General features: G+C 34.8%; 1 protein-coding gene across 8 annotated transcripts in view; it reads left to right on the top strand.

Moving 5' to 3' along the window:
* The window catches only part of PTBP2 (polypyrimidine tract binding protein 2), a 46,798-nt gene extending 21,372 nt beyond the window's left edge, over positions 1-25,426 (top strand). For 2 of the 8 annotated variants that reach the window (XM_021525518.4, XM_085586542.1), the window contains 11 exons: positions 3,584-3,756; positions 4,174-4,317; positions 7,858-8,022; positions 8,099-8,209; positions 14,845-15,040; positions 20,783-20,937; positions 22,349-22,382; positions 22,827-22,919; positions 23,309-23,525; positions 23,628-23,705; positions 23,841-25,426. In XM_021525518.4, the coding sequence (XP_021381193.1) occupies positions 3,584-3,756; positions 4,174-4,317; positions 7,858-8,022; positions 8,099-8,209; positions 14,845-15,040; positions 20,783-20,937; positions 22,349-22,382; positions 22,827-22,919; positions 23,309-23,525; positions 23,628-23,705; positions 23,841-23,973 (1,499 nt within the window). In that variant the 3' untranslated portion in view covers positions 23,974-25,426. The remainder of the gene's footprint in view (positions 1-3,583; positions 3,757-4,173; positions 4,318-7,857; positions 8,023-8,098; positions 8,210-14,844; positions 15,041-20,782; positions 20,938-22,348; positions 22,383-22,826; positions 22,920-23,308; positions 23,526-23,627; positions 23,706-23,840) is intronic. The other 6 variants (XM_077785457.2, XM_085586543.1, XM_021525532.4 and 3 more) reach the window with 3 other exon arrangements.
* Positions 25,427-25,768: the final 342 nt, after the last annotated feature.

Raw genomic sequence — 25,768 nt, forward strand, 5'->3', positions numbered from 1 at the left:
TTATTTTTTTAAGCTATGTGTTTGCAGCTATAATTTGAATTGTAAATGAACTAACACCGTGTTTTAGTCATTCTTCCAGTGCTTAAAACTTTTTCTCCCAATGTAAATATTGTAGCCTGCTTTTTTCAGTGCATATTTATATTTGTTAAAATGTTAACAGCAAAATGTTTGAATTGGATCAGGATTTTCAAGTCCAGTGAAAGCCAAACTACCTCATGAAATAGTTACTTGCCAGTAAGTCTCCAGTTTAAGAGCAGTTTCAGCAATAGTTATTAGTTAGCTTGTGAGGTCTCCTCCTTGGCCTGTCCCCTAGGTTTCAGCAATTTTGTTTTAAAGTGCTGTATGGGGAAGGATCTCTCAGGTTGTTGCTGCTTAGGCATAGACTCTATTTCTACCAAAAAACCGTGTTACTCCTCTTGTACCTGGCTCCCCTTGACTTGGCTTTTGACCTTTATGGACACTGATTCTGCTAATAAAATTTGTTAGAGGATGAGATTGTTGTTTTAAGAGTTAAGTTCACCTTTCAATGACTGAACAAGTTGTGTTCCCATGTTGTAAATATGGTTTTCTATTCCCAAGTGCCATTTAATGATGTGTCTTCAGCTGAGAAGTACCATTTAAAATGACAAATAAGAGACTACAGTTAAGAGAGGTTTCATACAGTGCCAGAATCTCTCAATAACTCTCCTAAAAGCTAAATTTAATTTGTTTCATGAATGTCTTGAAAAGTTCACTTGTCTGTGTGCATGCATATTTAGTGTATGAAACACTTCATTACTGGAACAGGAAATTACTGAATGGATAAGCCAAAGTAGAAAAAGTACATAGTCTCTTTGCATTCAGCAGCTGATATGTTAATCTCTTCTGTCTTCCAAAATCCACTGTTAAATCTTTCAGCAGAAATTTTACTTTAAGAAGGTGAGCTTCATTTTTTAATGAATGACACTGATTCAGCTTTCATTGTACAAGAGATGCTTTTGCCAATAAGTAATAAAGAGCTTTTGTCATGTTTACTTGCCCTACTGCTGAAAACTTTTTTCTGGGCAATTCCACAGCACTGAGAATGCTTGTTGACAGTTCCCCCATGCTGTCCCTCCATCCCCCGTTTTCTCATTGCCATATGTTCTTTTGTGCCTAATTCTGTATTTTTTTATATATTGCTGAATATATATTTTATATATATTTATCTGCTATTTTTACATAAATGTTTTTGCCCAGGCACTTGTCTACATAGCTTTTTTTACAGTGAGTAAAAAAAGTTAAAAGTATAGTGTAGTTGAGGTTTAAGACCATGTAAAAATAAAATTGTGTGAGAGGCTTGTATATGTGAATTAAGTTAAAGCACTTAGTTGCTGTTTAGGAAAAGATACACGTTTAATACAGCAAAATGCTTCTTTTAGGCTTATTCTTCAAACTTACTGCAGCAAAAGATGAAAAACTATGTAAAATGCCAGTATTAGGTAGCAATGATAATAGATGTAAAATCAATTGGCTAATATATTAATAAATTATTGTGTTAAATGTTTATTAAAGGAACATTTAATATACATATATATGAGTGATTGTATACTGGCCTGTGATACCTTTATTTAAATTAGGCTTCAGGGATTACCTGAAGCCTAATTTAAATAAGAGCTTTAGTGTAACAAAAAGTAAATTCCTGGACATTATGCTGTGGAAAGGTTAATATGTTAAAATTGTCTATTGAAAATCACACAAAAACCAAAATAGTTCTGTCAGTACTGATCTGAACCATCATGGTGAATATTTTTCTGGCAATGAAAAAAAGAGATTTCTTAATTTCAGAAAATCCTTTAGTTTGAAAACTTCTTATTTTCATTTCTGATTGGTAATGTTTCATATTTTTTGAAACTTTGATTGAAATTATTCAGAAAGCTGAATTATGAAGGGCATTGGACACGTAGCTTCAGTATCACTGTAATTCTTTTATCCTTTGCAAGTTTGTTTTTAATGTGTTGTTTGTAATGCATTGTCCAGCCTATCACACTTTGCCTTGTTTCTTCTGTTCGGAGTTTTTTTATTTTTGTAGAGATGTAAATTGAGAACTAGGGAAGACTATTGTGTGGTGAGCTTCAGGTGAAAAGTAAAAGTACTTTTTCACAAACTTTGGCTGTCTGCCTCTTTGAGATAGTGTTATAATGTGTAATGTTCAACAAGTGGAATATGGCTACCTGGAAGCTCAATCTCACCCTGTTTGCCAAAATGGTTAGAGTAAGACTTCAGATCCTAGGTCAGTGTGTATTTTTCAAATTTTACTTTTCTGTGTTCCACCAAAATTTGTCTTTCTCTGCAGAAGTCCTGCTATTGCATGGATTGTCAGTTGGAGATACTGCTAGCTGAATTTTGACCAGTCTTGAATGTTGTTAGTTTTTTGTTGTTTTGTCTGGTGTAGCAAGATGGAAAACACTTTGTGTCTTCAGTGCAAGAACTTTTTAAAAGTTTAGTCATGAAAATTTTTTTTGGAGGAGGGTTGATGGTAGTGGTACAGGGTGTGGGTATGGAGTTACTGCATGATGTGCCTCTAAGGCATATCTAAATATCTTTTTTGGTAGAAGAAAGGGAAGTCTTGTCACTTACCTCTAATATCTAAGTGCATGCTGATTTCCAACACTGATGAGTTAATTATTATTATATCTTATGACAGTGTTGTTCTTTAGCTCTTGACGCTGATGTTTACTCACTGACTTATTTTTAACCAAAGTAAATAACTTTTTTTCTGGCCTTTCAAATGCAAGATTTCTTCCATCCAACTGGTTAGCTGCGTATCAAACAAAAGGAACTCCAGTTGGAATTTTGCTGTAATTCTTTCCAAGAATTCTGGAGAGCATTCTAAATAGTTTTTCTGGTGTTTTGTACATTGATGCTAATGCTCCCCTGATTCTTTTAGGGAAATTTATCTGGATCTTCCCTCATCCCCATCTGTGTTGGCTGCATTGTATTATTAGTTGGTTTTTCCTTTTTTATGAGTGAGCTCATAGTTCAGAATGGGCATTTTTCTACCTTAAATTGTTGGTTTCATCAGCCTTTTGTGATGTCAGTCCTCTGGGTCATCCCCTTTCTCTGCTCTGATCTTTCTCAGCATTAATGATGCTTCCTGTCTTCTTTTGTTACTTTTCTACTTTTTGTGTCCAGTTCCTTAGTGCAAGCCATTCTTAAAAAAAACTTTAGGCTCTATTAATGGTTCACCACCATTTCATTTCTTTCAAAAAATCTCTGGGTAGTTGCTAACTGTTTTTACTTTAATGTATGTTGGAGTTCTTATGTGAGCCCTTGTTAAACATTATTAACATACTATTCCATGTTATTATATGAGATGCTTCACTGAAAGTGAGTTGTAAAGGATTTGCTGAGGTCTCTGTCAGATTACTAAGTCTTGAACAGTCCACCTTTCATGAAACTAGCATTTGTCTCTGCAGAATTCGTTCTGAAGTCTTGAATTTGACTTAAACCAAATGAGATGGCTCAGTTAAAATTAATTTCATGTGTATTATTAAAAGCATTTTTAATAAAGCATTAATAATATCAGTAAACTTTTCAAATAGAGTCTGAATATGTCTTTCAGCCAATGGTAATGACAACAAGAAATTCAAAGGTGATGATAAAATGGATGGGGCTCCTTCTCGTGTTCTTCATATCAGGAAATTGCCTGGGGAAGTGACAGAAACAGAAGTTATTGCTTTAGGTTTACCTTTTGGTAAAGTAACCAACATCCTGATGCTGAAAGGGAAAAACCAGGTAATTTGTTGCTTTCCATTTTTTTATATGCTTACTGTCTGGTTTCAAAATATATTGTTAAAATGCTATTGAAGTAAGTCATAAAAGCAGTAAGTATTCTAGAAAAAAAGAGCTTTTGTTCCTTTATTTTTTAAATGAATTTACACCATCGTTTAGTAAATTTTGGGAGGAAACGGGATGGTTGGCAGCTACATAAAGCAAAACATTAGTTGGAAGATAAATATTATTGCATCTTCATAGATGAATTTTTGGAGCTAAGTAGCTTAGCAAATAAAGTTGGTATGTGTAGAATGGCATTTTCTGAAGACTGAGATCACTTTGTTAAAATGTGTTATCAAACCCTTTGTTTTTTTATGCGTGGCTAATGTGAACATCGCCTGCTTTGTAAATACTGAAAATTACCTCTTTTAATTACAGGCATTTTTAGAACTTGCCACAGAAGAAGCAGCTATCACTATGGTTAATTACTACTCTGCTGTGACACCCCATCTTCGGAACCAACCCATTTATATCCAGTATTCCAATCATAAAGAACTGAAGACTGATAACACACTTAACCAGGTATATTTACTGTTCAGTAGTATTACAAATGCAGACAGTAGAAGATGAAGCATGGCACGTGTTCTTGGCTCATGTGCCGTATGTTTGAATCGTTTGGTTTTGTCCATTCTAACACTCCTGTAATCTTGCCTATGATCGTTTCATTTTGTGACACTGAAAGGGATTTGGTTTCCCTGTGATCTTTCCATTACAATAAATTTTCTTAATGTGTCCTTAATGTCAGAAGATAAAGGTTCTGCAGTGTGTTTTTAATAGTTATTTTAAAGTTCTAAATAACTTTAAAGTTTTTGTCTTAGTTTATAGACTGTAGGATGGTAGAATTAACTTTCTTGTTCTGACACCTGAGATTGCAATTCCAGTTTGAATGCCCCTAGTGGTAATAGCTAATACCAATGCTTAAGTTTCAGTGCTTTGGATGATCACTCCAGTAGGACAGGTAACCTCAGCTTGTGATCTGCTTTTTCTGGAAAATAATACCATATTGATCACTCCAGAGATAAATGTACTTAATAACAAAACACCATTTTGCTCTCAATTTTGCTCTTGCCTCTCCAGGACCTATTTCACAACAAATACAGATACATATGTCTGTTTTAGTAGAATTGAAGAATTAACAAAAGTAATGTGGTGACCAATTCATACAAACTATAGAGAGATAATTGACTCAGACCTACCAGAAGTCTGATGGTTATTTTAAGATTAATTTCTATGTTGCATTTTTGATGATACAGAAAATGGTCAAAGTGCTGAATTAGTTTCTATTAATTGTGTCCTCTATTAGGACATGTAAATAGTAAAGTTATAGCTGTTGCCTTTGAAAGCAATTTCAGGGTAATCTATTGAAAGACTTTTTAGTTCAGATCAAGTATAGTGTTGATTTTCCTGTTGGTCTTTCTAGTCTTGTTCCTTAGAATACTTTGATGTATTTTTATAGAGATTACTCACCCTCTCAAATGTCAGTTGCAAAGAAAAATAAACACCTTAATTTCCCTTGGATAGAGTAGGGGGTGAATTCTCTCTTCACTTATAGTGGATGGACATACTGCCTGAAGAAGTGTTGTCTTATGTAGTCCTCTGGTTTCTCTGCTGATATTCATGTGGTGCTTCACATGTTCACCTTTTCAACCTGACTTTTCAGCAGCTTTTATGCCATCGTGCATATTACTACCCCATCTTAACCTATATTCCAAGTCTTCCAGAACTTAATACTTAATTTTAATTAAAGTTTAATTTATAACTGAATAATAGAAATAGTTACTTGGCAACAAGCATTCTGTGACTATCTCATGAAACATTCTATAAAACAAAGATGGTTGGACATTCTGTTTTCTGTAAGAAATAAAGGTAGCAAAATAAGTATTAGTAAAATACAGATATTGCTTGTAGTCTGGCATTTTTATGGATACATAATGTAGATACAAAATACTAAGCTTTCAAATCAGATTAAAAATTTTTCTCATCAACCCAGATTCATTTGAAATTGTCTTTTTCTGGATGTTCAGGCAGGAAGATGTGAAGATGTTGGAATGTTAGTATGTATAATTAGAAAGAATAAAAAAATTGGAGAAATGTGCAAGTATCTTAGTTAAAAAGAAGACAGGAAAAATTATTTATCCATGGGGTACTTTAAACAGCCAGGCCTTGGCTGGAAAATTCTATTAAGCTGTGTCATTCTGAACTGCTCAGTAGTAGTAGTTTCAGAGATTATTTTTACTTATATACTCAGAATGAGCTGGTTCTGAATAAACAGTTTGGAAAGGGACTATTTTTAGTTTTCATTTCAGTTTTGTAATTCTATGAAAATTCTTTTCCTGTGAGGCATCGGAACACAGAAGAGCATTTAAACTCTGATATACAACAAGTATATCTTACTTTTAGTGTATTATCTAGATGAAGGAGAATTGAGAATAAATGGCCTCTAACTGTGCTTCTTTTTAATCATTAGCATGTTATAAATGCATGGGTTTAGTCCTTCTGCACAGACACTGCAACATTTGGAAATAAATGTACTTTGGGTACTGTATCTGATTTTTTGAAGTTAGTCTCAATTTTTCAAAAGTAAGAAAAAAGTGTTGCATACTACTTAAATGTCTTCAAATTGGCTACTTAAGTATAATACTAATTGTTATTTTGAGCTTGTTTGACAAAATACCCACAAGAATTTTAATATTTATCATTTTTTAGTCCTGTATTCCTTCATGTATTCACATGAATTTTAATGAAATGAAATATGATGTATAAGTATATATAGATAGTGCTGACAAGTTAAAATTGACTTCACAAGTTGTAGTTCATTGTGTTATACAGTTTAAATTTTTCCAGTCCGTGTAAGGACTGATATTTAATTGATGTGTGCTTATAGAAAGAGTAGGAAATAATTATGCAACTCAGCCAAGTATCTAGCTATCTTGAAAGTTACGTTTCATGCATTTGGGGAAAAAAGTGTCATCAAAAGACATTTTTACAGTTACAGTAATTGATGTTAAATGTAGAGGTAAATTTTGTTTTCCTAGCTGGTTTTCACCAGGTCTTTTCCCCCTCCACTTTCCTTATTCATTGATTTGTTTCAGTATGAGGAGTATCATGTAAGTTGTGACACATGAAATTGTGTAATATCTCTAATGCCTTTAAAATATGCAGTATGCATTCATATGATGGTTATTTTTATCTGGCATGCGCACTAGTCTCTCTTGTTTTGCATTGTTTTGCTTCATAACGTAATGAAAGTATTAAATGGAACCCCTCTTTTCTGCACTTTTTTCCTTCTCAGAAAAAGAAATCTAATCTTTCTGATACTGTCAGTTTTGGCAGTAGCAGTAGTTACATAGATTTGTGTTTTTGTGGTATCATGTAGTTACCTTTGAATTTCTAAAATCCTTGTGTTTAAAAACAACAAAAAAGCATATATGGAGAGAATTTTGTTTTTCCTTTTACAAAAGAGGGTGGATAATAGACACCAGTTTGTTTACCTCTCTGGATTCTACTTTCTGATATTTGTTAGTCTTGTGTATTATTTCACTGTGTTAAAACTGAGAAGTTTGGACATGTTAGTGTAGCCCTTCCTTTTAGAACTTTCTACATAATTAAAATGGCAGTGAAATGTTAGCTGAGATACAATCTTTTGAATGGAAGATGAGTACCTCTGCTTTCTGTAGGGTTGGGGTTTTTCCTTGGTTGGTTTGTGGGTTAGTTTAGTAACTAACTTCCTGTAAAGGAAAGAATCTTGAAACCTACAAAATCCTCACTTTCTTTATCCTTACTAGTAGAACAATAAGCTTTCTAGTAGGATTGATAATGGTGCCACTTGAAGCCCCTCCTTAACGTGGCATAAGGATTCATTGCTGTTTGCATTTTTGTTGGCTCTTCTCACAGAGTCAGACTGCATTGCACTTAATGCTGTGTTATATCTGTAGCTCTGAGTTTTAAATAAGTGGACTATTTTCTGTTTCTGGAGTTAACTGTATTAATATTTCTAATTAATTTCAAGCTATTCTCTTGAAATATTAAGAAAATCTTTCTTCTGTCATATTTTTTTTTAAGCGGGCCCAAGCTGTTCTTCAGGCAGTGACGGCTGTGCAGGCATCAAACGCTCCCATTAGTGGGACCACTGTTAGTGAGAGTGCAGTGACTCCAGCTCAGAGTCCAGTACTTAGAATAATTATTGACAACATGTACTATCCAGTAACCCTGGATGTTCTTCATCAGGTAAGTCAAATTTCACTTTAGCTTGAGCTATGATTGGGAGAAACAGATGTGTAAAACTGTACAATGTTTTTGGCAGATATTCTCTAAATTTGGTGCTGTATTGAAGATAATCACATTCACAAAGAATAACCAGTTTCAAGCTTTACTGCAGTTTGGTGATCCAGTAAACGCACAGCAAGCAAAGCAAGTAAGTATAGATCTCTTTTAAGGCTCAAGAGCTTCCTGTACTCTCAGTATTTGTAAAATGTTGATGTAACGGATTGCTGCCATAATAATGTGTCATACTCCTCTACCGTGTGTGTGAATTTTTTGATATTAAAAAAAAATTTGGAAGTTAGTTGTTATACCTCATGAAATCTGTGTTTAATGATAGTATGTTTATGGATACTGTCTAAAATATTTTAGACATTTGTATGAACAAATACTATAGTAAGACTGAACAGAGATGAAATAATGCGCAAGACTGCAATACTAAAAAATGTCAACCGGAAGTAAGAATGTAGGATGTCATGGTGATGCATAATTAATTCACTGTAAGCAGCAAATTTAGTAACCCTATTGGATTGTTGTTTGCAGGTACTTTTAAGCATCCATACAAAGGTGTGATTTGTGGATTAGTTACAGATCTGTGAAAGTATTAAGTTATAGTATTCTAAAAATAAAATAAATCTAAACTTACTTGTAACCATAAATGCCCAGAAGAGAGAGTGCAGTTTCCTCATGTGACCAGACTGTGAAGAAGCTTTGCAGCAGTGATGGGTGAGCAGGATCTTGCTTTTGTTTTATAGGAAACTCTCCTATCCTGGGTAGGAGAGGCAAGAACAGGTAGTTGGTTTTATTCATTATAGCAGGAGAGAGCCTATGGATAAATTATGGCAAAGATCAACAGCATGTCATCTAGACCAGATGGTTTGAATTAATTGAATGGCATATGTTCACATTTGTGGCAGTAGAAAAGGTGAACCAAAGGGGAAGGTGAGATTTTTATTATTATTATTATCATTTTCAAGAGATAAATGGAATTAATTTGTATTTTCACATGCAGTCTGACTTTGAGGAAGGCTGATTAAAATGGATGTGCTGGTTAAGTGTTGCTTGGCAGCATGGAAAGTGCTTATTGCCTGTAGATGACAGACTAGCTGAGAACTTCACAAAATTGAAAAGCTCACACCTCAGGCTAAGTTGGCAAATTTTTCTCTTGGTAGAGAAAAGACAGTAAATGGACTTAATTTTCTGTTGTAGAGAATGATGGCTGTATTGAAATAAAGACTTTGTTAAGTGGTGGAGGGTGTTCATTTTTGTCCCTACCACCAAATGAAAGACTGGGCATTGAGTTAAGACCTGTGAGATGGTCAAGACAGGGAATCACAAAGAATTGAACATGTTTTCAAAAAGCAGAGTGTAAATGTTCATGCTATTGAGGAAAACAAGAGAGAAGAGACAATTTGTAGCTTGATTTATAGTGGTCCACTTTAAGATTATCTACTTCAGAAAAGCAGTCTGGAAATACTTTGTAGATCTGGAACACAGTTTAAATTAGGGATGTCCTTTTCATAGTTGAAACAATATCAAATATTAGATTATGCCTCAGAGTAGAGAGATATGCAAATATATCACTGTACTACATAAGAATTTGTATGGATAGGATGGACCTTGCAGGTTTAAAATAGTGATACAGAAATTACATCATAACTTACAAGTTCTGCAGAAATCAATTGTAGACATTTAGATTTATATTTGATAAATGCTAAGTGTATTAGTTACAGAAGGTTGTAATTCTGGCTTGTGTTTGGAAAGCCATTTTTCAGTAGTAGATGTTACTGCTGCTTTTAAAGTGCTTTTCTGATGCAAAGTGTGACATCAAATGTTAAATCTTTTGACCTTGTTTTCTGAGTCATGTATATTATCAGGAAATTCAATGGAAAAATGACGTCTGCAAAATGGACTGTAGTGATATGAAAATGATCAGTGTATTTCTAGGACTATATTATAAAGAAGTTACAAATGAAAGGATGAAGTATGTAAAAGTGTGAAATTAATGTAAGAATCTCTTGCTGTTGTTGACTTCAGACAAACTGATACTAGCTTATGTGACTATTGCTGTTAAAAGAAAGCCCAGCATGTATTTGTTCTTCCAGTTTTGCATGTTTTGATTACGGTACCTGTTCACTTGTACTGTGTGTGTGAATGACTAAACTTCATTAAATAAGTGACTCCTCTATGTACAGTCATTGTCAGGGTAATGTTGGGGCCTTATTGTCAAATTGAAATGGTCTTAAGTTTATAGTTTCATTTTTTTTAACCAATCTATGCATAAATATACAAAATGTTAATAGTAGTACCAACTGCAGTTACTAAAGGATGCTGAATTCGAAGGAAGGTTTGATTTCCCCACTACACTCACAAACTAGAGTAAAATAGAGTTCTTATGGTTCAGCCACTCTGATAAAACATGAAATGCCACCAGAACAAAAATACCTAAAAGAAAAAAGCAGTCAGGTGATAGGAAAAACACCCCTTCAGCTTGAGCACATCCGGATGTAGAAGCAAGATGATATGGTGCCTGCAATTAACCTCCACGGAGTTCAAGATCAAACACGTGGTAAAAGAGTAAAGTTTTCAATTTGTTTTCCATCCAAGTTACTGTAGAAGATAATGGGGAAATTCAATTTTATGGTGGCCCTCTTCACAGGAAATCATAATATATGGCCTTAATAGAAATTGAAGACTTATTAAGGAAGTTAAAGAACAATTGAAAAACTTAAGTGATGTAAGTACCAAGGAGAGATGCTATGCATTTGAAGGTTGTGAGAAAAGAATGACACTGACAAGAATGTGCACTATGAAGCCTCTAGCCCTGTGGGATCTCTCCTGCAATTTGAATGAGCAGCTAGTGAAAAACTTCATTCCTGCTCCACTTGTTTTGTAAGAAACTCATTTCCTGTGAAAGTAGATAGTGGCTCTGCTTGTTTCATCACCATGCTCAGGTTGGATCATTAAGGGTTCCTTGGGTGAAGACTGGGAGCTTCAGGTTCTGTATGATGGAGCAGTCTAGCCAGGGATGGAGAACGTAACTGAGGATGGGCAAGAGCAGAGCACAGTGAACTGCTGTGCTTCTGCTAATGAAGGTTTTGTCTGGAGATGTCTGTATGCATATGGAGGTATCTCAGTGTTAAAAATAGCCCATTTTCATTGTAAATGGTGAATACTCTTAGCACATGCAGCACACTTAAATATTTGAACACCAGTAGTTTTGTATACCATGAGATGAGAGTGCTGGTACTTCTTTCTGAGAAGATAGCTAATTCAGAGCATTTGCTTTCGTGCAAATGTACTGAAAGTATTCTTGCCAAATAATGGATATTAACAGTTATTAATGATTCATCTATAGGCAATCAACTGAGGCTCATATATAGTGCATGCTGGTCATTTTGACCCAGCAAAGGTTAAAAATACCACTAGCGGGTCTGTTACAGTTGGCCAACTGATCCTTCCTAGGCCTGCACATGATTCAAAAAGATTCCAGTGAGGTTTGACTCCACATGTCATCTTTCCAGTTGTTTTAACTCACAACTTCAGGGTAGCTCTGTGCTGCTGGGAGTCTGCAAAAGATCTCTGCCAATCTGCATTGCTCTCAAATATGTAATAAGAACTTCAGGTAATTACTGCAGAATGGAAGAAAGGACATCTTCAGATAGGATACTGAGCTGCAGGGCTATTTTGGACATCTTTAGTTCTGAGGAGCACAATTTAGACTCAGAAATTATAAGTAGTGTTCAGGTAAAGAGGAGAGTGCTGAATTGCATTGTGTCAGAAAGCCCAGAAAGTGCAATAAGAGGTGCTTTACACATAAAATATGTTAATTTTTGAGGACAGAATGCATTTACATATGCTTTTTAGCCACAGAAACTTCTTGTATCTAAGATACTTGTCTCAAAAGAAATTACTTTCATTTAGATGCACAGATCTGTAGAATGCACTTGGGACATATCTCTCCCAAGAGTTACTTACCATATGACCTTCAGTTACTTTGAGGTACTTATTGGAGCTGGAGTAGGTTTTGTAAGTGTGCTTCCTTGGGTTTGTGCCTTTAACTCTTATGCCCTTCTAAAAGATTGGGTTTCTTTTTTTGGGTTTGCTGATACAGGCAAGATGAAGATTGGTACTCACATTTGTAGAAGGTCTCATGATTCTTGATCTCCTTGGTTTGGCCCATGTGTGGTGTGGTATGGTATCAGATGTGAAATAAATACTAGAAAGAAAAGTTTATTAGCAGTAGCTAGAGTTCTCAGAGATGATGTTTGTATGTACATTCACTAGCAGTGAATAGCTAGTGTCATGTTTTCCAGGATGTCTGAGAGGAAAAGTGTTTGAGGGTTGTTGCACATTCTTTTACTATATAAGTAAGAGTTCAGGACACACATTCACATTTGTGACTTTAGATATGAACAATTAATCCTGATAAAAATGCTGGTTGGTGAGAATTGTTTTTGCATTGTTAGAGGTGCATGATGCTGCTGGTAGAGATGGTTGGGGTGAAGGGATTTTTTTTATTCTGGCGCTTGAATACTTTCCTAGAGTTTGACTACAGCGCTTATTAAGAGTGCATCTCCTTCCTTTCTGGTTCAGGATGTTCTTTCAGCCCATCTATCTCCCCGCTACAAGGGATTTCTCTTGTGCAGTACGTTTTATATGTATTTTGGTCACTTTGATTTTGGTAGAAAGAGGAGTTTTTGCTGTTTCAGTAGAAGTTTTACTTACGTATATGGCTCCCTTAAAACACTGACTACTCTTCAACTACAAACACAGATATATTTTGATTTACTACTTCTTAAGTATAAAATATTTCCATCCACTTAGCAGCTTTCTGCAAGCCACAAGTCAGTATTTCTGCAGACTCCACACAGAGGTAAAATATGAATCTTGTTTGGTCCCATGGTTCAGACAAAGCTAAGCAATGCAGCCTTTGAGTCTTGTTAATACCTGTTTTCTTCATCATGGAATTGAGTGTTCCCTTGCTGGGCAGTGGCATTTTATTTGACAGTAAGTAAACTCTGGCTGGATAATTTGGAGCTTCCTCTAGTCCATATCTTAGTGGATTTTAGAAGGTAAGAAGTCTTCTAAAAGTGATGGTAGATTCTCAATGTAAACTTTTTTAGGTGTAAGAGTTAAGTGATACTCTTTTCCCAAATACCAACATAAGTCTTGGATTGTGCTTTGTCACTATGTATAAAAGAGCTAGCAAGTGGTGTATGCTGTAATGGTGGTGACCAGCACCATCCCAACAATACAGAATTAATTAAGCTTGTGTTCTATGAATAACAGTAAATTTTGCTTTTGAAATACTGTATAAAGCATTTTTATGCTGAATTTCAAACATAGGAGTTTCTTTTTATTTGCTATTTGTTGATACAGTGCTTATATTTTCCAGTTAAGTTTTTTGTTCTACATCTTTTTAGAACTTCCAGGCTATGGCAGAATAATTACATTGACTTACACATTCTTTTACATTGACTGCTAATGGTGGTAATTCTTTTAAGTGGTTTTGTGAGCCCTGGAGATGTCAGGTGTGATAATGCTTTATGGGAACAGCCTTGCTGGCCCAGGCCTAGCAAAGGGGTGTCTGCAAGATGTTCAGCTTCCAGATGCATCACTGTATGAAAATAGCAGGCACAAGGTTTGTGCAGTGCTTAGCTCAAAATAGTCAATACTACCAGAACCTGGATGTGTTGGCAAATATACTGCAGATGTAACCCTGCTAACTGCAAGAGCTAGCTCAGGTCCAGAAGTGGTATATTTCAATCTAACATTTCAGTCCAAACACTGAAATAAAAGATCTGATGTGTGTATTTGAAAATTTACTTTGTTTTTTTTTTAGTGTGTGTATATATATATATATATATGTGTGTGTGTGTGTATATATATATATGGTAGTGTTCTATTTAACATAATTACTTGATTGAATGCCAGTTTTTAAGACGAGCTGCATCGTCACTTCCTAACATTCCCTACCAGCTAAGCTGCCTTTATTACAAAAGTTTCTGTATTTTTAAATCTCCCATATTTAACTGGTAGTGCTTTGAGTGAAAGGAGGATATGCCCAAAATGTAAATGGACTCAAATCCAGGTACTTGCCTGGTGGATAAGGGAGATGGAGGAAACATATATATACATACATATATATATATTTTTTAAGTGTTTTCATAGTTAATAGTTGTCATGTTAATACACATTCTTTCAGAAGTACCAATTAATTGTGAAAATGGGATTTCTAAAAAAGAGCATTAGTAACATCAGTTAGCAGTTAAGTTGTGGTTTTCTCTCATTTTTGGCACTAACTACCTTTAAGGGGAGAAGGAAAGCATGCAGGAATAATATATGTATTATGCTTTGACAGATGGCTCTCTAACATGGTAGTTAAGTCTAGATTTTTTTTCCTCTGTTGATTTTCCATGTAAGATTCTGCTTGGTTTTTATATTTTTTTTGTTTGAGCAATCTATTTGGCATTATGTCTGATTTTAAGCTGTGCTATGGAATGCAGGTTAATTAGCTGTATTCGACAGACAAAATTTAAGTTTGACAGTGTTAAAATGTCCTTGCCACTTTGGTGCATAAAAACAGTTTCTAGGTAAGAAGGGAACACTGAGCTTCCTGGCATCATGTTGAGATGTTAATGTGTTTTAATTGGTTTTAAGCTACACATTAAGACAGATAAATATTTGTATGCTGTCCTTGTTTAAAGTAAAATGACCAAAAACCCTAGCCTTGTGCAACCAGCTGGTATTGTGTCTCTTTTAAATAAACTCTGATCTTTTTTTCAGGCCTTAGACGGTCAAAATATTTATAATGCTTGCTGTACCCTACGGATTGATTTTTCCAAATTGGTGAATTTGAATGTCAAGTACAACAATGATAAAAGCAGGGACTACACTCGTCCTGACCTTCCATCTGGAGATGGACAGCCAACTCTGGACCCAGCTATTGCTGCAGCATTTGCCAAGGAGACCTCTCTTTTAGGTATGATGTTGACATTCTTCTGTATTGCAAAGCCACTTAATGAAAATATTCATTAATTCTTCTAACAACTTAAATTACAATAGTGTCCAAAGGCCCATTCATGATTCAGTCTTATCTTGTGGTCTGAATTGTAGTAACATAATTATATTGTCTTTAGAATTACTGCAAAAAATGAATGAAAACTCGCATGACAAAATGACAGATGCACAAAGTGCTAGAAAAAGTCTAGTTAGTTCAGCTCATATCCCAAAATCTGTCCTTCCCTCTTTCATATGTTCCTGTCTGGCCACTGTGCCCACCTTCACATCTGATTTGTAAGACAGACTTAATATGATTTGCATGATTTTTTCATAATAATGGTTATTTGTAATATCAGATTGTGAAACTAACATTTTGCTGGTTTCCTTCAAAGGGGAAAGATTATGCTCTTTTCTTAACATACCCAAACTCTATGGTGCTACCTATAGTTTCCATGAATAAAAGAAAAAAATCTGTAGTTGATATCTAGTGATATAAGAGTTCTGTACATCTTGTGATCTTTTGAGTTCATCAGAAGTTGGTGAACTGCTCTGAAAAAGGTACAGATAGATATATCTTCAGACTATTACCAAAATAATCAATGCATACTCCTACTCCTGTCAAATTGGTTTTTGGGGAGAGCACCTTTCACTCTTTAAAATGTAATAGCACTCAGATACAGAATCATTATTTTTATACAAGCTGATTTATTATGTTGTGATCATTGTTCTTTCCACTTAGTCTTTTTCTGTTTTCTTTCATGGATAATTTCCCATTTTTGTTCTGAAGAAAACATAAGAACAATATAAATTTCATGTTTTTTTGTACAGTCTGGGCCCAACTGAAATAAGTTTGAGTTACTCTAGGAAAGAGGGGCCTTTGCTCTCTCTTAGGAAAGATAGAAGTAACACAGTTGGTGAATGATGTGAACGCAGGAAGAGGTAAATATTGTAGCTCGGGCTGCTGAAATGTTGCCCTGCATTTGCCAATTTTCTGAAATCGTGTTACTTGAAGGATACATTTCATATCTAGTTGTCAAGTACACACAAAATCAATGCCACCAAATTCCAGAGTGCTTGACTTTACATTTCCGGTATCTCTTGCAGCTACAGCAAAATTTTGGGAAGTAAAAAAATATGGTAAGGATCTAATGTCTCAGAAAAAAAAAAATAGCTAAAGGTAATATTCTTTTATCTCCTTTAACTACCCATAATTTAAAAATTGCAGTCTCTCATTTCATGCTTCAGTTGGGAAGGTGGATGAATGTTCGTGTGGAAGTTTGGCTCCATAGAGATGAGTGCTCTAGGAACACCCCTGAGGCAGTAATTCTTTTGTCAGCCTGTAATGACTAGCATAGACATGGGACTGCAGTATGAGTATTAAGTAGACAAAGGCAAAATAAAGCTGCTTATTAATGAGACCCACAATATTAGGGATTTAGGAGGTGAGAGAGTAAAAATTCATGAGCTATAAAATTCCAAATGCATTTTCTTATGTAAGTCTAGTTTTGACATATTCCTGAATCCTGAGAAGTTGATTTCTAGTCTCAGGCTTACTAATCTGTTTCCTTGGATATGTAATACTAACAGCATACATCAAATTAACAGGTTTAATTTGCTTGGCATGGTGAAATCACACTCTGTGGATGCTTGCATTATTGCATTACTGTGGATGTATTTAATTGGGGTTACTGTACCTTCTACAGTTATCCAAGTGACTTAAGTGGACTTTATGATCTACTGCTTTAGACCTAAAAGTCACTTAAATACTTTAGATTTTTGTCTGCAAAAATACACTTTTCTAACATTTTTAATCATTCTTTCATGTATGTTGAAAATAATTTCTAAAAAATTATGAAGATGACAGTCACAATAACTAATTAAATATTTTGGTTTGTTCTTCGTGGGTAGACTTCCATACATGCATTGTTTTCCTAAGTAGTAGAAAAATAAAAGGTACATAACCTGAGTGACTTTCATTGCAGCTGTGAAACATTTAAAGCATGGTGAAGTCAGTCATGTTTATTTTGTAAACAGTGGATATTTTATATCATACTGGCTTTTTCTTGTGTAAAAAGATTCATTGTTTCAAAAGAGACATAAGGGAGTTGGGTACATTTTCTTACTCTGCTCCTGGCCAGTTGGGTGAGCTTGATACATTGTTAACTCTTCATCCTCTGTCAAATGGGGATGGTCAGTACAGGGATTTTGTTGTTGTTAGTCTTTTTCTAGTTGACTTTTTTGCTGTTTTTACAGAACTTGGGTTCTACAGCTGAAAATATTACAAAAAGACTCCATCGTACTGTTGGTGCCTTAGTCATTAGGATAATTGTCAAAATGGGAATGGTGCTTGTTTGAATGTGGAAGAACAGAATTCTCATTCTGGGCTGCTTACTGTGTCAAAAGGCACAAAATATAAATGATGTAATAAATAAGAGGACAAAGGATGGAAAAATACCAAAAACCAGAAGAATGGATGCTTGTGCATACAATTTATAGGTGTATTTATTCAGATACTCAAAAGGAGTAGGATGGGAAGACTTAGAAGTTCAGAGAGTCATGAAGGTTGGCAAACTGATGTGTTAAGTGTGGTTGAATGATAATAGGAACCTTTCTCCTGATTTTTTAATCTTAATGTTTATTTCCTTCTGTTTGATTCAGTGATTTTCTGTAATGTTGATAAAGATGTCTTCAGCATATGCTGAGTTTCTGCTGTGCATTATTCACATGTGATTCTCAGAGGGCATATTTCCCCATGAAACAGTGGAGCTCCATTTTGAGTTTAGTGTGCTGTTCTTCAGGTTCTTTTGCATGCTCAAAAAGAATACTATGAGATGGACTTGTGGCATTGCTGTAAAAATTCTTGCTGTAGCCCATCTTTTATATGTATAACATGAGATTGCCAACAGAAAATGCAGTAAAAACTCACTTCTTCCTTTTGCCTATGTTACACTTTTATATATTGCAAATTTGCACAAAACTTGTGTGCGACTTTTTGTTGTTGGCTTTCTAAGAGCCATAATCCATATATCAAATCCATATGTCAAAAGTAGATTTAGGTTCAACACAATTTTTGGCTTGAGTTTTATTGTCAGGATGTAAATCTTGTTAGTTTGGTGCTTAAACCTGCACTAATTCTAAACCAAACATACTTTGGTTTCCTCCTGGGTGAAGTCAATGCTCCACTTCAATAAATGTAACTTTATGATGTAACTCTTGTAGCTTCGTAAGCTGTTAAGCAGAGATGTTTTCTGCTGTCTCCCCAAAGCCAGAGGAAGCAGGACAGGAACATTCAGTACAAGTAGATGGTGATTACTTGATAGAGGCACGAAAAGGGTTCATAACAGGTCCATAAGCCCAGTTCTTGGTCGGTTTTGCTTACCTGCATTGAGATGATTACTAATGCCTGTGGTTTTCACAGAACTTGATATTATATTTTTAGTATAGCTTCAATTTGCCTACTATGAAAATAGCATTAGCAATTTGCATTTCGGAAGTCACACAAAAGGATAAGCTGAGAGGGAATAAATCATGTGATATGTTGTATTTTAACTTCATTGAGGAAAAGGCCTCAAAAGGCTAGAATGAAGGTATATAATATTTGTATGTTTTCATTAATATCTTCAAGAAAACAAACACCTATTATCTGTAGTTGTTGGAAGCTAAAATAAAGCTAGTGACAAAGATTTTTAATACAAGTTGATCATATTGACAACGTAGGTAACATTTCTAAATAGTTTAGTATAAATCCTAAACAGTGTTACTTGGTAGTTTATTCATAATATAAATTCTTCTTATTTTTGTTTTTTTAAAAGCTTTTAATTGCTTAAATCAGAATGGCAAATCAAAGTGCAGTGGAGACTGCAGACCAATAATTGTGTTCCACAGCTATTTGCTGTGTCTTTATAATTTGTCTGACCTTTTCAAAAAATGAGACCCATGTGTGCTAAGTAATCAGTTAAAAACATATTGATCAAATAGATGGTCTAGACTGCATGTATTATCACTCATTCATCTGCTACATCCTCACCTGTGATAAAATAAGGTTTCAGAAGTCTTCGATTCTGTAAACTGGGCAATATTCAATGTGTGTTAATGTTTTTTTGAAAGAAGGAGAGAACTACTAGTGGACAGAATTAGTTGTTTTCAAATGAATGATCAGAGGCAATATTTTTTCTTCTGTTTTTTACCTCACATAATGAAACAATAGATATAGTCTCCCTCCTCTTCACCATCCCAAAAAAAAAGTTACAGATGTCACGGAAAAAAGCTTTGGATAAACAGCAGCTGTATTATACTGAACCACAACAAACAAAATATTTTATCTAAGAACTACTTAAAACAGCCAATACTGATATACGGTACTTGCAATTTAGATACTTGTTTAATATTAGAGTTGCAAATACACTATTGTGCTTAGGGGTCACTCAGCTTTATCCCTTGCTATCATTGCTGGCATTCTTTTTTAGCACTTTCCACTAGTGCCCCTTTTTGAGATTCTTGCTGACAATTTCTAAAGATTATAATTGAAAATACTTTCAGGAATGGTGTTTAATTAATCATTGATTTTTAACTTCTGTGGGACCAAAGAATGTCCTTGGGAGAGTCTGATGCTGTCAAGAATTTTGCCTTTTAAAGTATGAATTACTTGGCTGTGCTGTGCCCAGCTATGGAAAGAGACATGAAAACTTCACTAGTCTTCTTTAGATTCCTTTACTCCTAAAAATGCTGAACTGGCTTAAAGTTTCTAAAGTTAGGGAGAGATACCTAGACATACTAGAAGACTGGATACGCTCTAGTAAGACCTGGTAGCTTGACATTTTCTAAACTTAAGTGATTGCTATTGACCTAGTATAAAATGTATTTCTTCCAGGTGGGGATCTGTCAGGGTTTACTGTCCTGGAAAAGTATTTTGATACAACAGTGCTCTTTTACTGAATCCTGCATGATGTGCAAATGGCAGTGTTGATTAAATACAATAAAGCTGTTCCTATATAAACTATGTATAGTTCAAATGTTTCACAAGAACCTTTCCTAAATCTTGGGAGCAGCACATTCAACTCATACCCCAGTGACCTGAGCAGACAAAACCAGCCTTTCTCTGCGGGGGCCGAGTTTCCTTGAAGAAGAAAAATTAAAGGCACAAAGAAATTTTAGCTGAGGCTTCCTCAGAGAACTGGATTACTAAAGCCACAGAGCATGTTGAATGTTGAATTTAGAGGGTTGCCTCCCCACCTCATGCTAAGGCTGTGAGAGATGTGCAAACCTCTTCACGTGGCCAGCTGCACTTTTGGGGATTTAGTCAAGCACCAAATTGAAGTGAGGAATATCTCTCGAATAATGATGGGAAATAAGGATGTAATGATGCAGAGAGCACAATTAGTGTTTATTCTTACTGATTTAATCAACATTTACTTCAGACCATCTTGATAAACTAGACACTTCAAGCATTTTGGAGTGCAGTGGAAACAGTTTTGCTGCACAATAATGGTTATTTGAATAGAAAATACTTTTTATACCTCATAACTTTGCAAACTTGATCTAAAAAAATTTTCTACATTTCTCTTACATTAATTTACCAGCCCATTTCACAACCCTTTGGGTGACTTTACAGTGGCGTTGTCTCCTTTGTAGAGTGGTGTATACATCCTAGTACTGATATAGGAAGTTTGTATCTAAAATGACTTGTGTGTGTTTCGTAAAATATGCTTTATTTTAAAATTAGGGCTTCCTGTTGCAGCTGTTCCAGGAGCTCTGAGTCCCTTGGCTATTCCAAATGCTGCTGCTGCAGCTGCTGCTGCTGCTGCTGGTCGTGTGGGAATGCCTGGAGTTTCAGCTGGTGGCAATACAGTCCTCCTGGTTAGCAATTTAAATGAAGAGGTAAGTGAGAAACAATTTTACGTTTTTTTCCCCCCCACTCTTTAGTCACACTTCATTTGTCAGTATTTTATAATTTCTTTGCATTTGGCCTCTTACATTTGGATTTTAAGCTCAAAGTATTTTTGCTGTTTTTTTAATAATCCCTAAAGTTTATTTTAAAGCCATTGTTAAATACATTTTTGTTCCTAGGTAGCTAACAACTTAAAATATCCTTTGACAGTTAGCTACCTACTTTTTCTAAGAATAATTTGGTAACTTCTTCATGTTTGAATACCAACTATTCTTTCCTTTGTAGCTGTAGTCATGTAAATTAGAATTTCTGTTTTGTTTCTAATTGTTTGCTGTTTCATTTCATGCTTGTATCTCACATTTTTGAGTCTTAATTTATGTGAACTACTCTAACACATTTTTCTTTGAAGGTTCTCCCAAAGATCTTGACGAGGCACTCTTCCAGTCTCCCTTAGTAATTTTTTTTCTTTGCAGTTACTCATTTGTCTAAAAAAAAAAGTGGTGGCAAAGCATTTTCACCTTAACTGTATCTTTCTTGCTAACTCTGAAAGCTAAAGGGATTAATTTAGTTTTGCATTTTTACTGTCCTTTACATTTATTTTGATGGCTGTGAAAGCTGGTATGAAATGTGGGAAGTTTGTATCAGTCTAGCTGGTCCATTTTTAACTGGCCTCTGTCACTGTAAATCATTAAGCTTTTTTTATCATCTAGTACTATTTTGTCATCCACAGTCTTGCATGTTAAAATGTTTCAGATCAGAGTGCCATTTTGAAAGCTATTTTGCCTGCATTTCATAACCAGCCATGCTTACGCAGTTAAATTTTAAATTTTAAAATTTCTATTGCATGCTTTTTTAATTTATTTTCATGTTGAGATGAAATGCTGTAGTTTACTCTTGATATGAATGTACTTTACCCATATTTGTCTTGGGTGACTACATTTTGCTCAGTTTTTCTTGTACAGTACATAAACCAACCATTTTCTGACCAAATTCCTACATTTCCTATGTACTGACCTATATTTTATTTTTTTTTGTTCCCCATTTCCTTATTTTTTTTTCTTCTGCATTGCTGTATTCCCTCCCCCATTTCATCCTTTTCCCTATGTGTTCAACCTCCCTTTCCTTGTCTTTACCCAAATTCCCATCCCCTTCCCTGTCTTACCCTTCTCCTCGTCTTTGTCCACGTTCCCTGTCTTCATTCCCTATGTTCATGCTTCTGTGCTTGAACAAAATGTTCCTCGGACCAACTTGCCCCAATTAACCGCCTTGAAACCATGATCCATGACCACCTCACCATTCTGCGGGATCCACCCTTCGTTATGGATGATCTGTTCATCTCCGCTCTTCCTCGACTCTTCTCTCTTCTTGTCTTACGCTGCTTGCTCTTCTCTCCTTCTAAAGATGGTTACGCCCCAAAGTCTGTTTACCCTCTTCGGTATGTTATTGTTAGCACTATACTTTTATTATTGATTTGGTTTTGTTTTTATGGTTTTTGTTTGGTTGGTTTTTTTTGTTTCACCTTAATTCTTATTTGTAGCTAGCACTTTGGCTTAAAATTGAGTAGTAAATCTTTTGCTATTTTTCTTTTGCTGTTTAAGTTTCTCCATAGACACAGATTTTCTTTTAATGCATGCTAATATATTTTGCATGGTCTTTAATTTTGTATCATTCACATAGCTTTGAGGGTTTATCAGAAATTATTCTTTTCAAAATTCACTGTTCAAAATCTTTATCTCCTTTATTCATTTGTGAGTGTGTTGAGTTTGAGCGAGTGATCTTGTTGCTGTCTGAATGTTCCATTGATATGTCAATATATATTACTTAGGTGGCTGGCTTTAAAATGAACTTTTTCTTTTGGGTTACTTTTGACTTTGGAAAGGTGTTTATGGTGATGTGCAGCGTGTGAAGATTTTATACAATAAGAAAGATAGTGCTCTTATACAGATGGCTGATGGAAACCAGTCACAGCTGGGTAAGATTAGTTTTCTGTTTATATTCCCATTTATCTAAGTACTTGGAAATTAGGCTGTGTAAGATCAGGTGAACTAAATTTGTTTATATTTGTCAGTCTGTTTCTTATCTTGGTTATCCACCAGATCCAAAATCTTTTTGCATGTACTTGTGTTCCAGAAGGTCTGCACTTAAATGAATACCCTAAATGAATTCAACAGCTGAATCAAATATGATGATCCCTGAATAAAATTAAATATTGACAAAGAGTGTCTGCAGGCCTAGTTCTTGATTCTAGTCCTTTAGCACACTGACCCTTTGATTTGCTTGAGTGTTTTTCTTCTTTGCATGTGTGATGTACCACAAGCTGTTGAAAAGTAGCACTCAACTGAGTAAACCTGTCTTTTTCAGCCATGAGCCATCTTAATGGACAAAAAATGTATGGAAAGATTATTCGGGTAACCCTTTCTAAACATCAGTCAGTACAACTACCTCGAGAGGGACTTGATGACCAAGGGCTGACTAAAGATTTTGGTAATTCACCTTTGCACCGCTTCAAGAAACCTGGTTCAAAAAACTTTCAAAATATATTCCCTCCTTCTGCAACACTTCATCTGTCCAATATTCCGTAAGTGTTCACTGTCAGTAATTTGATAATAGGTGTGTGAATCACAGCATACTGAACTGACTAATGATTTCCTGCTTATGCTTATTTTCTTCCTCTCTGTAGACCATCAGTAGCAGAGGAGGATCTACGCACATTGTTTGCTAACACTGGAGGCACTGTGAAAGCATTTAAATTTTTTCAGTAAGTAACTTTTCTGCACATAGCTCGAAAAAAAGAGTTCTGCAGCACATCTTAAGAAAAATTATATATCAAATAACAAACATTAGGAGCAACCCCTGTAGTGTTCAAGTTCCTAATTCCATTATTTTGTTTCAGAAGAGATCACAAGATGGCACTTCTTCAGATGTCAACAGTAGAAGAAGCTATTCAGGCTTTGATTGATCTTCACAATTACAATCTGGGAGAAAGTCACCATCTGAGAGTTTCTTTCTCTAAGTCAACGATTTAAAAAGGCAGATAGAGAAGGAAGGTGTATTGCATTGTTTGGTGTTGTCACCTTTTGACTGTTCAGGAAAGTGGGGACCAGAGTTTGTCTTCTGTTTTTTTATTTTTATTCATGCTGTTACCATTCCTTGTTTTAAAAAAAGTAATTGAAAAAAAGGCAGTGATGTTAACTGCTTTTCAACTGTTCAACTGTTGTTTAGATAAACCATTGTTTTGTTTAAAAGATTTCAAGTTAATACTACATTTTTTCAACTTAGTTGACGTACGTGCCTTAAAAAGGAAAATTAGTACTGCTGGAATTGCATAACTAGTAAAAAACAAATTTGGTTGTCTGGGGCACATTGTTACATGATAATTTAAATATGTTTAGGCAGGGGTGTGTAAAAAGGTTAAGTTTTTATTTTCTCCTGCTTGATAGATTTCTTTATCTGCTGGCTTGTCTCTTATTTTTCTTTTTAATTGGACAAGATGCATTATGCTGAAAGAGTAAAATTATTTTATTTGATTTTTGCTACTTTTTGCTATGTGTTCTTTTTAAAAAAAAAAAGCCTTTTGTATTTCATTGTTCTGGTCTAGATTCAGTTATGAATGTAGGCATTAGTTAAAATTAACAAGGTGCAGAATATTAATTTCTTAAAGGACAAAAAGTGACTTCTGTGACTTTGAGCCCTATGTGAAAAGCATTGTGGAATCTTAACCTTTTTGTACACACTCTTGTGGGATGTATCATATAAATGTCAGCACTAAGTAATGTCTTGTTTGTGGCTGAATATTTTTCGTAGATGTTTTTGAAGTTGACATGACTTATGTGCATTTCAATATATATTGCCATCTTTAGTTTGTAATTAAGATATGGAATATGGTTGTGGATTTCTGAGCATGTACAGACTGGTCAAGCTAGTTCAGGAAATGGTGCATGTATTTTTCAATGATGAAGAAAGTTTGCTGCAAATGCTTGCAGGAAATTTTGTGGCAGTTTTCTAAAACTGACAACCAGGTGGGACCAAAGTTTATGTGCCTTTAGTCTTAATTTACCTTGCATTGTAATATTCAGTTTTAATAAATCTCTTCAAAATATTTTGTATTTAGAAATTGATCTGACTTTACTATAAACATGGCTCAGAATCTGCAGATCCAGTTAATTTGAAAGCAGTTCACTGACAGTCTGAACTGTTACCTTGATTCTGTTTAAATGACCAATACTTTTTGAAATTGATGTACTTAGTTTCAAGATTCATAGATTCTGTTATCTATGTAGAAAAAAAAGGTCATGTATATTTTCTATTAGTTGAGTTTTTACATCTTTAGAATTGTAAAATTCAGTATAGTTTGGAAGTGGCACAATTAAAAATTAATTTTCTAACAAAGTTGGGAGGTTTGATGGTTGTTTAATTTCATTTTGTGTGTACTCTGCTTACCTCTGTAGCATGCTCAATAAACACTTCTGTAGCTCTGTATTCACCTTTTCTGTCTTTCTCTGCTGCTTTCTATCTCTTCTCTTCTTTGTTTTTCACTTCTACTGTGCTTCTAAATTCATGTTATTCTCTGCCAGGGTGGGAAAAGCATAATATTATTATTACGGCTTTTTACCGTAAATCTGATGCTGTGTAAAATAACAACTCTTTATTTTCAGTTAGTGACCCCTTTGCAGGCATATGTGCAAATCAAAAATTTCCCACCCTGTTATAACTTACTGCTTTAAAGACATAACTTTTATTGTAGTTTGTTAGCTCTCTTTCTATCTTTTTAGTTTTTAAGCAGATTTATGCACTAATAGATCTCTCAGGTTTGCCATGCTC

The sequence above is a fragment of the Lonchura striata genome, chromosome 8 (genome assembly GCF_050655825.1).
Source record: "Lonchura striata isolate lonStrDom1 chromosome 8, ASM5065582v1, whole genome shotgun sequence".
Classification (NCBI taxonomy): domain Eukaryota; kingdom Metazoa; phylum Chordata; class Aves; order Passeriformes; family Estrildidae; genus Lonchura; species Lonchura striata.